At 33.8% G+C, this 13,644-nt stretch overlaps 1 protein-coding gene across 2 annotated transcripts; it reads right to left on the reverse strand.

Moving 5' to 3' along the window:
• Nucleotides 1-2,484: 2,484 nt before the first annotated feature.
• PPA6 (pyrophosphorylase 6) lies at nt 2,485-12,381 on the reverse strand. 2 transcript variants are annotated; one of them, XM_022048122.2, is made up of 6 exons: nt 12,078-12,378; nt 10,922-11,082; nt 4,351-4,451; nt 4,049-4,230; nt 3,424-3,522; nt 2,485-2,797 (listed from the first exon to the last, which is right to left on the reverse strand). In XM_022048122.2, the coding sequence occupies exons 1-6, from the start codon at nt 12,318-12,320 to the stop codon at nt 2,705-2,707; spliced, it is 879 nt and encodes a 292-aa protein (XP_021903814.1). In that variant the 5' UTR covers nt 12,321-12,378; the 3' UTR covers nt 2,485-2,704. The 2 variants fall into 2 exon arrangements, 1 of the variants encoding a protein (XP_021903814.1); XR_015821528.1 differs by having other exon boundaries at nt 2,657-2,797; nt 3,301-3,522; nt 12,078-12,381.
• Between the last annotated feature and the right edge of the window lie 1,263 nt (nt 12,382-13,644).

Genomic DNA, 13,644 nt, shown 5'->3' on the forward strand with positions numbered 1-13,644 from the left:
TCGATGAAAGAAGAGGGAGGAAAAGTTATGGAGAGGTTAATTTAAAGGGGGTTGTATGGGCTCTGGGACGAAGAAGAAAAGCTGGCTAACTTGGAGCCTGGTTAGCTTTATGTTTAGGACTTGGTCTGGGCCTGCACCAAGGGATGGGCGTGGGTGTAGGCCTGGTTTGGTTCTGGGTATAATCATAGCCCTGGGCCTAAGGGTGGGCCTAGAGATGGTCGAGGTATGGGCCTGGTCCTGGGCCTAGGCATGTGTCTAGGTCTGGGCCTGGGTTTGGGTCTGGGCCTAAGTCTAGGCCTGGGTCTGTGCCTGGGCAGGGGTATGGGCCTGAGTAGGGGACTGGACCTAGGTCTGGGCCTCAGTCTTGGTCTGGGCCTAGTTTTGGGCATGGGTCTTGGCTTGGGCCTAAGTCTGGGCTAGGCCTTGGTTTGGGTCTGGCTTGGGTTTGGGTACGGTCCTGAGTCTCGGCCTGTGCTTGGGCATGGGTTTGGGCCTTGGTCTAGGTCTGGGCCTAGTTCTGGGTCTAGGCCTGTTTCTAAGCCTGGATTTGTGCTTGGGCAATGGTCGGGGCCTGAGTCTGGGCGTGGGTCTGTGCCTGGGTCTGGAACTGGGCCTGGGCGTGGGTTTGGTTCGGGACTTGGATCTGGCCCTCTAAACTAGGATATGGGCCTGGCTCTAGGTCTTAGTCTGGGTCTTGGTATGGCCCTGGGTCTCGGTCTTGATCTTGGATTGGGCTTGGGCCTGGGCTGGATCTGGGGGCCTGATCTTGATCTTAGGTTTGGGCCGACTGGACCTGAGTCTCGGCCCGGGCCTTTGTCCGGATCTGGGTATTAGCCAGGTTATGAGAATGTATTAATTTGAATATTTTTGGGTTTCGGGTCAAAAAGCCTGGACCAATAGCAGGCCAGGCCTTACCCTCTATTTTATATTCATTTTCCTTTTTTCTCGATTCCTCTTAATTAATTTTCTCTCTCCTTTTCCTGTTGTTTTTATTTTTTCATTTTTTCACTTTTATTTTTTTTTTATTTTTTTATTTTTTTCATTCTCTCTCTTGTAACTAATTGTTATTGGGGATTTTGCAAAGCAATGGATCCAAATGTAATTTGATAATTGCCGATTTGTTTGGTTATTTTGTTATTCTTATTTATCTTTTAAACGGAAATGAAAGAAAACAAAACTGTTTATTAATATGATTCCAGCATTGTAAGTATTTTAATAAATTTATTCTGATAAACCTTCCATTATAAAACAAATATATATATATATACACCCTTCCGTATTTAAAACTTTTTTCTCAAAGACAATATTACCCTCATCCCCAGACAGAAAAAAAAAAAAAAAAAAAAAAAAAAAAAAAGAGAAAAACTAAAAAGAACTACCAAGCATGTACAGAAGAATACGATGTAAACCAACGGCGACAGTGATGGACACGGCACGTGCGAGAGACGTAGGTGTTTTGAAGTCGGCCCCTCAGCAAATCTAGCAACGGTAGAAACCAACGGCGTTTTGGCAAAACGGGAAGCTTGACATGATTTGATACACTCACGTTCACCATTACAATCATAGTCCCTAACTTCCATTGGCTGGAACCAAAACCAGCAACCAAGAGACCAATATTCTGCTCCTGTTCCTAAAGATCCCACGAACTTGAACACAGCTGATCTTACCAACCCCACAAAAACCAACTGAAGAAGAGCCCACTGGATTTTCAAATCGTTTCACTGCTCTAGTATTACACACACACATATATACACACACGCATACAAGAAACGTATACAGAAAGAGAGGGATAAAAAGTTTCTAGTTTTGGTACCCCTTGTTTTTTGTTTCTTCAAAAGTACTGGAAATGGCACCAACAGCAGCTATGTTAATCCTATCTCGTGCTCATTCTCATGGGACCAAGCATACACCGCCATCACCACCACAATCTGCGGCACCACCAGCACCTGCAACATTCATGGGGGTAAAGGTTTCTGCAGTGAAGTGGGTGCCATTTTACAAAGAAAGATCTGGAGATAAGCACTACGATATGCTTCAGTCTTCTTTGTCTGCTGACTCTACAATGGAGAAGAGGTTTCAAGAAGCTCTTGAACTCAGCTGCTGGTAGTGGCGGCTAGGGAGGTTGATAGCTGAAAAAAGTCTCTGTTTTTTTTTTCTTTTTTCTGTTTTGAGGTCTGGGTGATGGAGAAGATGGTCCATCCATTCTGTCTAAATATTTCTCGCTGATTTCATATAGTGTTTCTTTTGGCTCCCTCTGATCTTGCAGTTTTTAGTTAATACACAAATATACAGATATTTCACTTGTAATTATAAATCTGCTGCGCAAAAATCCATGACACTTTACTATTTACTACAAAAAAATTGAATCAATAAATTTTGAACATGTTGCTTTTGTTTCCACCAAGGCAATCTCTGTTTATATTACCAGAACTGAATATTAACAATACTGCCAAAAGAACAAAAAAGCAGGAAGGAGACCCATAATTCAATTTAATCAAATAAACTATATTTATTGGCAGATTACAAAAAGAGTCAGTTGATTATTCAAGTCCATCAATGGGAAGAAATGACTTTGATGTTTAACAAATGAGATTAACAGTACTCACCTACCAGAAGGGAAGACTCAATCTCAGACAACTCTAGCTAGGCTAAGAATATGAGCAGGTAACAGCTGCATCTCCAAGTCTGATGACTTCACCTTCATTTACACAAGGGAAAGCTCTCCAGAAGGGATTGATCTCTTCACAAGTTTAGCCCATGACTCATTCGCCTCAGTAATGACCTTAAGAGCATAATCCTGTCATTGAACATAAATGAATTCCAACATCAGCATGACAAGACACAATGTTACAAATACAGTTAATGTTACAATACGGAAAATAATAGAGAGTGGGACCCATAGAAGCAGCAAAAGGAAAAGAAAGGAGGAATATGGTTTCTTGAATTAACTAATAAGAATTAGAATTATTTAAAAATTTATGTTATTTAGATTTAGATTAGAAAATTAGAACAAAAGATTTATATTATTTACATTTAGACTAGAAAATTAGAATAAAACCAAGATTAAGATTCTTAAAACTATAACAAGATCTAGATTAGAACTTGGAATAAAACTAGGAATATGATTGCCAAAAGTTAATAGAAATCTAATTCAACTAGCTTCCATATAAATGGATTTTATCGTAAATAAATTCATCAAGCAATTAACCCAAAGATTTTCTCTAAAAATTTGGAGGTTCTCTTAAAACGAGCCTCAACATAGGCCGGCAAAGCCAGAAAACTTGGAAGCAAGCAGCTTACTTGCTTCAGAATTTCACACTAGTAGCTCCGGGACTGGAATCAAAGCTCAGGACCCTATCACACAAAAAGAGAAGAAAATGCAAGAAATGATCTATGAAAAGAAACAAACATATAGCATATAACCTTGCTTGCTGCTTTGTTGCCAAGACCAAACTTGTTTGCTGGTTTTCCATCGGGGATCTTGTAGTCTCTAAACCAGTCCCTGATGGCAGTTAGAGTATCCTGAGAATAATTGCAAAATTAGTAAAGTTAAAGTTTTGCTTACTAATAGCTTAAATGAATTGACTTGCAAAAGACAGAACTCTTTCTTGAAAACTTCAAGAAAAAAGCATATTTAGCATAAAAAACCAGATGACAAAATAAGGACTTAAACAATTTTGTCTTCACTGAAACAAAGCTGCTTAAAAGCAATTTACACCTGGGAATTAATTTGGAAAATGAGTTATATTGTTAGATGAGAGTGCTTACCAAAAAGAAATCAAACAAAACTAAAATAAGTTGTGTTTGGGTAAAAAGTAAAAGATTACTGTATGGACCAGAGAAGAAATTGAACATGTTAAAAAGAATAAAAAACTTAAAGCAATTTGAAAAACTTGAAGGTACTACTCTTTTTCTTTTTGGGCTTAAGATGTGCACCTAACAGGCTCGTGCTTATAAGCAATTTTCATTTACCAAAAATTAGTTTGAGATGCTTATAAATAGATCACACATAACCCCAAGCACACCTAAACTAGAAAACAGGACATACTGGAAAATGCTTCTCGACATCGTCCACATCATTCACAAGAGAAGCTTTTGGATCATCCAATGAAATTGCAACTATTTTCCAGTCAAGCTCCCCTTCATCAATCATGGCCAAAGCTGCCAATGGCTTGACTTTTAAAATTTCACCAATCTTTCTACGAGCTCCGCCAATCTCAACGACATCAACTATACAAACAGGGAAGCAAAATATTAAAAAATAGGAATCATCCTAATTAGACAAATAACTAAAAAATAAGCAGAAGAAAAAAAGTAAATTTGTAAATGTAAATATATGTGATGAATTACCTGGGTCGTTATCTCCAAACGCTCCTTCGACTTCTGAGTTCGCAAAACATGGATCTTCCCATGTCTGTGGAAGTAGTCCGTAATTCCAATTTATATTGTACCTGAAGACCAAGAGAAATTGTAAATTCATGGACTTGCAGTTGTTCCAGATTTATTTGGTTAGGAGCAAAAACCATGCAAATGAGGAAAAGATTTCATATTTGTTATTGCAGTGCACCATCAACACGAATGAAAATTCCAGAGAGTTGTACTTTGGTGGCATCTTCTTGGTGCCGGTTTAATGATTTCTCTTTCTTTCACAAAAAGAAAAGGTCCAGATAGTTGAGAAGGACCAACCAGACAATGAGCACAGAAAACTAATAATAGACACTACACATGGGAACGACCAGAAAAATGAATAAACAGAAAAATAGATACAAACAGAAAGATGGTATTTGTCAAAAGCTGAGGTAACTATGCACAGGATGGGGTTATCAATGTTCATCTAGGATAATTTGTTGGCATAGACCGAAGATTGTTATCTGCGGTATTTCATACAGACCAGGGGGATCTGGTTCTGAAATATTTACAAAATTTTCATCCAGGATAGTGGAGAAAAACTGAGATTCAATGAGCATGGTCACCATTTGATTTTTCACTTACAATGAGGGAAGGCTTGTGTGTACGTAAATATATTGTGTGTATGTAAATATATTGTGTTGTATGTAAACAAAATACACAACTAGGAAATAGAGATGTGGAATTGTACGTGGTTCAGTGGCAGGTAAGTGATCGACATTCATGAAAGACATGGAATGAGAATTTACTATGAAGAAAAAGTGGTAAAAAAAATACAAGACTTTTAACACACACTCTAGGCTAACGTCCTACTACATGAATTCTCTTTTTTTTTTTTTTAATTGAATAAGAATAAGACAATAACTATATAGCAGCTAAAGAGAAAAATACATTTAAGGTTTAACATGGAAACTTTACTCCCACCCCCGACTTTTTTAGTTAATACCAAACTGCTACCTCAACTTCGCCTTCATAAACTTTTGATTGAATTGTTAGCTCCAAAATAAGGTCATGATAACAAGTTAGTCATCTGTGAAGCATAGTTACTTTACATGAAAAAACCAAAGAAGAACAAATGTAAAAGAGAGACCATGATCTTCGCACAGAAGATTTCCAAACATCAGGCAAGATATAAAGTCACCAGAAAAGCCATCAATCATTCTGTCACATCTCTAAGAATTATTCCACAAAATGAAAATCTCATAGCATTTGTTGGCTGTTAAAGAATACCCGATAAATAGTTGGGACAATCAATGACACTACATACTCATCATCAGAAACAGCTATACAGAAACAAGAACTGAAAACAGCCATATGGAAACAAGAAACTGCTAAGTATGACGTGAGTATTTCCCACACAAACAATTCTACTTATTTGAAATCACTAGTCAAAGGTTGATGTAATCCACTAAAAAAGTTAAATTTGATTGCTAACACACGGAGACCATAGCTAAAAATAAATTCAGTTACTATTACAAGATGTTAAAATATTATAAAATATTCTTTATACATAATAGTATGATAATCTTTCTAAATATATTATTATAATTAAAAAGAATATTAATAGGATAATTTATGTCGTTTCCATATATAAATCTATCTGTATGTATATGTACCTCTACTCCCATTTGAATAAAATACAAGAAAGAAGAGTTGAACAACACATTCCCGGCACCGAAAAAAGTCGACCACCTATCTCCAGCCAGTTTAGAGTGCGACCAGCATGGTGGTGTATGCAGGAGAAGCCGAGGAGGCTATTTGCGCGACAGTTTGAGGTTGCATGCATCGAGTTTGCAAGAGGAGAGTATTCCCGTGCGTGTCGTTTCCTATACAAAGACTGAAGCCCTAGAGGAGCTTGGTCGGCCAATTCTGAGCACAAAACCAGAAGGCTGGAGAGGAGAAAGGCAGAGCAGATCGTGCAACAGCAAGCGATCCTCTGCTCTCCGGTGTGATTTGAGGCGTTCCTGCGAGCGTCATTCCAGATTTGGGTATATATTAGAGTTCTGTGGTGATTTCTGGCAGAAAGAAGACTGTTAGGTGGTTTCCGGGGCGGTGCAAAATCTTCGGTGGTTGCCAGTAAGGTTCTGGTAAGATTGTTGATAGCCGTGTGTGAAGAGATACTCTGTTTTCTTAGATGTTTTAATATATTTGCAATGTTTTTGGTGTGTCTCTAGTTGTTGTGTTTGAGTATTCTGTGCGACATGTTTTTTTATATTCCTGAATTAAAATAGGTGATAACAATTTCTCTATAAATAAAATAGTCTTGATCATGTCAAAAACTACTAAGCATTAATTAAATGAAACAAATTATCTGGAGTAGAGCAAAATTATCTGGATTTATTTATGCAGTATTGATAAGAATGATCACTTGGCTCAAGACCCTCCCACTAATGGAACTAGACAAATCTGGCTAAGAGATGATGCATGATTGTTCCTGTCGGTTAAAAATTCGATTATCGGTGAAGTAATTGGCTTAATTAATCACTATGAATTTGTTAAAGAACTGATGGATTATTTAAAATTTCTATATTCAGGTAAAGAAAATGTATTCCGTATGTAACGATGTTTGTAAGACTTTCTACCGTGTTGAGAAGGAGATCAAATCTCACACAAACTACTTTATGGAATTTAAAAAGACATGACGAGCTTAATGTACTTTTACTGTTTAGTGCTGACATCAAGGTACAACAAACATAGAAAGAACAGATGACCATAATGACCTTTTTGGCTGGTCTTCCATCTAAATTTGAGAACTGTCAAATCTCAAATTCTATCCGGTTACGAGATCACATCTCTTCAGAAAGTTTCAGTAGAGTGTTACGCACAGAGGCTATTACACTCAATCAGCATACTAATTTTCTTATTGCTAGAGGAGGAAGAAGAAATAATAATAGGGGAGGAAACAACAATGGATGGTTGGAATAATGATTCCAGCAATATTGTTTGTTATTACTGTCGTGAGCAAATACATATATAGCAGCAATGCAAGAAATTACAGAATCGGAATCGAAGAACACAAAAAATTAATATTGCTACTGCTACTACTGCTAACTCCTCTTATGAGAAAACTATTACGGTTTCAGCAATCTCTTACTTTCAAGAATTTTTGGAAGAATGTACACCAACCACTACTTCTGCTGAATCAGGTAAAAAAATGTTTTATCTCTTCATCAAACAAATGAGTGATTGATTCTGGTACTACAGAACACATGACAGATAACCCTAATATCTTATCTAGCTTTTAATCGCACAAAGCACCCTATCCTGTAACTATTACTGATGGATTAACCTATAATATTGAGGGTTATGAGACTATAAAACCAACTCCCTCCATTACTCTGATATTTATTTTAAGTCTACATAAATTTGCTTTCAATTTGATTTCTATAAATAAGTTTATCAAAAATCTTAATTGTTATATCTTATTCTTTTTCGATCATTGTCTTTTTCAGAATCTTATGACAAAACAAATAATTGGTAAATGACATGCATCAGAAGATCTCTACATTCTTGATAGTTGGGTGTCTCGATCAGTTGTCTGTTCTAGTGTTATATTTCCATTTAAAGCACATTGTCAATTAGAACATCTATCTCTCACTGTGTTAAAAATGTTGTGTCTTCAGTTTTATGAATCATATTAATTTGCAAAACATTATCGTAACTTGTCAAGTACAAGAATTAATAAATGAGCTGAGTCTACTTTTGAATTAGTTCATTATGATATTTGGAGTCCATATCCTGTTATGTCTAAAACAAAATTTAAGTATTTTATTACTTTTGTGGAAGATTTTTCTCAAATGATTTGTATATACTTTATGAAAAATTATTCTGAAGTGTTTGCTCATTTTTGTGCTTTTCATGCAGAAATCAAAACTCAATTTAATGTTTCTGTGCATGTTCTAAAAAATAATAATGGTAAAGAATATATGTCAGATTCATTTCATTATGTGACTCAACATGTGATTCTTCATCAATCTTCTTGTATTGATACACCATCTCAAAATGGAGTTACTGAGAGAAAGAACAGACATTTACTTGAGATTGTCCAAGTCTTTTTGTTCCAGACAGAGGTTCCTAAGCAATTTTGGGCCGATGTTGTATCCACTGTATGTTTCTTGATTAATCGTCTATCATTTACAGTATTTGAATGTGATATTTCTTACAGTATGCTTTTTCCCAAACAAGACATTATTTCTAATAGAGTTGCGGATATTTGATAGAACTTGTTATATTTGAAATGTGCTACCAAATATTACTAAGTTTGATCTCAAGACCTTGAAATGTGTCTTTTTGGAATATATTCGCTTGTAAAAGGGATATCAATGTTGCTCTCCATACCTCAATAAATATCTAATATCAACCGATATAGTCTTTTTGAGAATATACCGTTCTCCTCACAGTCCAGTTCTACAGATCAAGTAAAGGATGATGAGTGGCTCATATATAGATTCCAGCCCAATACCTCTACGAAGCAACCAGATAATAGTATTTTTTCTTATGTACCTTCTGAGCAAACCAACAAGGGTGTACCTCCATCTCAAAAACAACCACTAATTATTCATGTTTTATTTCAGAAGATAGCAAACTAATAATACATGTCTTGCACTAGTTTCTTCATCATCTAATCCTTTCATCAATGATCTTGATCTTCTTATCAGTTTTCGTAAAGGTACACATCAATGCATCATTCCTCATTTTACTTATCTCATTGCTAATTTCATTTCATTTGATCGCTTGTCTCATTTGTCTATCTCTTTAATTGCTTATATAGATTTCACTTCTATACCCAAGACAATTAAAGAAGCTCTAAATCACCCTGTAATGTCATACTTGAAGAGATAAATGTTGTTGATGATAATCATACCTAAAATCTAATGGATTTATCCAAAGCAAAAGAGATTGTAGGGTACAAATAGGTATTTGTAGTTAAAGTGAATATAGATGGCTTTGTGGCGAAACTTAAAACTCAACTGGTAGCAAAAAGTTATGCTCAGACTTATAGGGTGGAATATTTTGATACATTCTCTCGAATTGTCAAACTTATCTCTATCCGTTTATTCATATCTATTGCAACTTTTCGAGATTAACCCTTACACAAATTGAATATTAAAAATGTATTTTTTCATAATGATCTCTTAAAATAAGTATATATAAAACAACCACCTGGATTTATTACTCAGGGAGAGTACGAGAAAGTCTATTATTTGAAGAAATCTTTGTATGGTCTCAAGTAAAGTCCCTGTGCGTAGTTTGACAAGTTTAGTGAGGTAGTATGTGGATTTAGATTGAAAAAGAACAAGTGTAATTATTCGATCTTCTATAAATAATCAACAACTGGTATTACACTTCTTATTATTTATGATGATGATATCGTGATTACAGGAGATGACCATCTAAAAATATCTTCTCTCAAATCAATCTTGCATACCAAGTTTAACACTAAATACTTGGGACAACTAAAATACTTATTGGGGATTGAAGTAACAAGGAAGAGATTTTGTTATCTCAGAGAAATTATGTACTTGATCTTCTTGCAGAAACAGGAAAGCTGGGAGGTAAGTCATGCAATACACAAAAAGTACCAAATGTACATCTTACAAAAGATGATGGTGATCCCCTTAATGATTCAGAAAAATACACAAGTAGTTGAGAAATTGAACTACCTCACTGTGACTCGTTTAGATATTACATATCCTATCAGTGTTACAGATCAATTTATATCTGCACCTACAGTCAAACATTAAGAGGTTCTGAAACAGATTTTGTACTACTTAAAAGGTTCTCTGAGACTCGGCATAGTGTTTAGAAATTATGGGTATTCTCACATTGAATTACAGATACTGATTTGGCTAATTTATTACGGGTTGTTGTGTTTTTATTCGTGAAAATCTTATATTATAAAAAAGTAAGAAGCAAACAATTATATCTCGTTAGTTCACATGCAAAGTCTTATGAATACATTATCTTTTAGATAAAGTGGGTTTGAAACGTCTCCTGCAAAACTCTGGTGCAATAATCAAGTTGTCCTTAATATTGACTCAAATCTTTTGTATCATGAGAGAACCAAACATATCGAATTTAATTGTCACTTCATCTGAGAGAAGATTCAGTAAAACTTTATATTTATTGATTATGTGAAAACATGAAAACAATTTTATGAGATATTCACGAAACTTTTGAATAAGACACAGATTGAGTATTTTCGAAACAAACTAGACATGATTAATATTTATGCTCTAAATTGATAAAAAGTATTAGAATATTATAAAATATTTTTTATACATAATAGTATGATTACCTTTCTAAATATATTAGTATAATTAGCAAGAAAATTAATATGATAATTTATGTCAGTTACTATATATGAATCCGTTTATATATATATATACCCTTACTTTTATTTGAATAAAATATAAGAAAATATTCAGTATTTTTTTCCCTAACTTTTTACACAAGAAAAATAAACTAAACAAAAGATGAAATGAAAAAAAAAAATCCGTGGAGCAGATCTTACGGGTAATATCTAAGCTTTCCCTTTTTTGTGTCCTGCTTAATTGGAGTATACAGCTCATCAGTAGCAACCTCCATCTTTGCACTTGATTCTTTGGGAATTTCCACGATAAAGTTGAAAGAACCATCACCCAAATGCAATGGTACATCATGCCAAGGAGAAATCTGCAAAGCCAGTGACAAAATTCTTCCATTGATTAGGGGAAAACATGCTTGAATGAGTAGATACTTAGGACATGATGCAGAATGATTATTCATACCAAAACAGGGCAATTCATGCATACAGTGTTAACCACCAGCTCAAACTTCCTCTTTCTTTTAAGATTAATTCAAGATCCTTCTTTTTAAATATAGATTAACTCAAGATCCTTGTATTTTCACTTTCAGCCAAGATCCCCGTCACTGAGAAAATTTGTAGCTTTTCAGTAGATTATCTAATTCAGCTTATTTCCATCACAACTCAATTCTTTATAATTCATAAGAACGAATCTTTCTGTTAGAAGGTTATACAGCAGTTATCAAAGGAAACGCGATGCTCCACGATCATAGCTTTTCTTTTTTAAAATAAAATGCTCCACTGTCATAGCTATGCAAGCCATCTAATGAAAGGCCATTAACAGATAAAAATGGGAATCTTTTCCTTTCAATACTAGCTTAGGAAACAACTGAGAGGAAGAACATCTAATTGAAAAAAAAAAGGACGAAAAAAATAAACGACAACCAATTTTAACAGCATATCGATTCAAATAGTTCTGTAACATTCAGTGTCAGCATGTAACAGCTAATCCAGAATAACGTAGATTGAAGATTAAAAACAAAAAAAAAAAACAAAAAAACCTTTAACTCACCCTCCTCGGCAACCAAGCAAATCGGGCAAATGGAAGAACAAGAAATTTCGGGGCTAAAAAATAATCCTTTTACAATAAACAGAGAGTCTCGATGGTTTTCCCCGTCCTTTTACATTGCCTTGGTTTCTAAACGCGAATCGCACACATGGAAGAAACCAATTTCTCCATATCCTCCCTCATTCTCGCATTTTCTAAACAAGCAAAAAAAGACCCTAACCGGTACACATATATGAATATGCATTTGCACTTAGATACGCACAAATACATACAACACTCACAGAGCATCTTTAAGAATAAAGAGGAGAAAAGTACCTTTTTCCCGGAGTTGGTGACGAAGAAGACTCTGTAATCCAAAGTTTCGGGCTGACCTTCCTCTTTGATCTGGACCTCAGGGTTGTATATAGCATTGCAAGAGAACAATCTCTTCGATACGACAAAGGTCTTCCTGTTGAAGCAGATGGAATTAGGTTTTTGCTTCAAGGCGAACGGCCGTTTGGAGAGCAAGCATGAGGCTGTTTGACCTGCAACTGCCGCAATTGCTCTTGTGGCCGCCATTGTTGCGTTTACGAGTGCTCTGAGATTGAGAGTGAAGTATACAGGATGTTTGCGTTTTGTTTGTTTATATTGTGTTGAGGAAGCAGTTGTTTAAATTTGATTGGCTCACCTTTTGTTGTTTTTTATTTTCTATATTTTATTTTTAATAATCTTTTTCAAAATGTAAATTTATTTATTTTTATATTTAATAAAATAATTTAAAGGAGTAAGACCAAAAATTAGAGAGTGTAACTTAGTAATAAAATAAAATATATTGGACAATGATTTTTTAATTTTATTGTATACTTTTAAATTGAAACAATATAACATTTTAAATATATTTTAAACATATATTTATTTTATAGATATATTGTCATTTTTATTTATTTTTAATTTTTAAAATTAAACTGTAATAATAAATATATTTTTAAATAATTAATGAGTATGTTATATTTTTATTTAGTTAAAACATTATTGTAATAATAGCATAAGATTACTAAAGGGAAAAAAGGTTGCTTATTCAGTAAGTAATTTTTTAAGTTGGACAATAATTTCTTAGACCCACTCAAGTAATTTTTAATAAATAAATATCAATATTAAATTTTTTATTTTAATCTACGACCAAGGTACATAGTTAGGAATTTAATTCTACATTATTATTAAAAAAAATGAAGAATTTAATTTAATTTATAATATTTATATTAAATTGGATGCACGTGAATTGAATCTAGAGCGTGGCAGTTGGTTTTATTTAATTTTTTTGCCCTTCCTTTCACTATTGCTATCCAGCTTGGGATGTCGTAGGTAAGATCAATAAGACCACGTGACAATTTAATTAGATTTTAAATAAAAGATGTAACAAATAAATTAAGTACCATATTGGAAAATTTTATTGCTAAAAATTATTTATCTGAAATTTTAATTTTACACTACTTTATTATGATTGAATGTGTCAGTTCAGCATAACGTGTTATTCTATAATTATTAACAATTTAAATTTAAGTATTATTTTCAAATATTTTATATGTTTTTTTTTCTACACCACATTAACAATTAACTAAAATGATAATATAAAATTTAAATATAATGTGATTTTATTAATTAAAGTTATCTATAATTTTTTCACTGTATATTAATAAAAATATTTACTAATATATAAGTGTAACTTATATAATTAAAACACTGCACTAAAGTAATTCATAAACTTATTACAAATTTATTTTAACATAGGATATTATAAAAATTAAAATTTTAACGAGTTATTGTAAGATTATTTGCTTGTATTATAATTTATTGTAATTTTTTTTTTCAATCTATAATATAATAAAATCAAATTTAATGAAAT

Source organism: Carica papaya, chromosome 6 (genome assembly GCF_054855325.1).
Source record: "Carica papaya isolate Zhongbai chromosome 6, ASM5485532v1, whole genome shotgun sequence".
Taxonomy (NCBI): Eukaryota; Viridiplantae; Streptophyta; class Magnoliopsida; order Brassicales; family Caricaceae; genus Carica; species Carica papaya.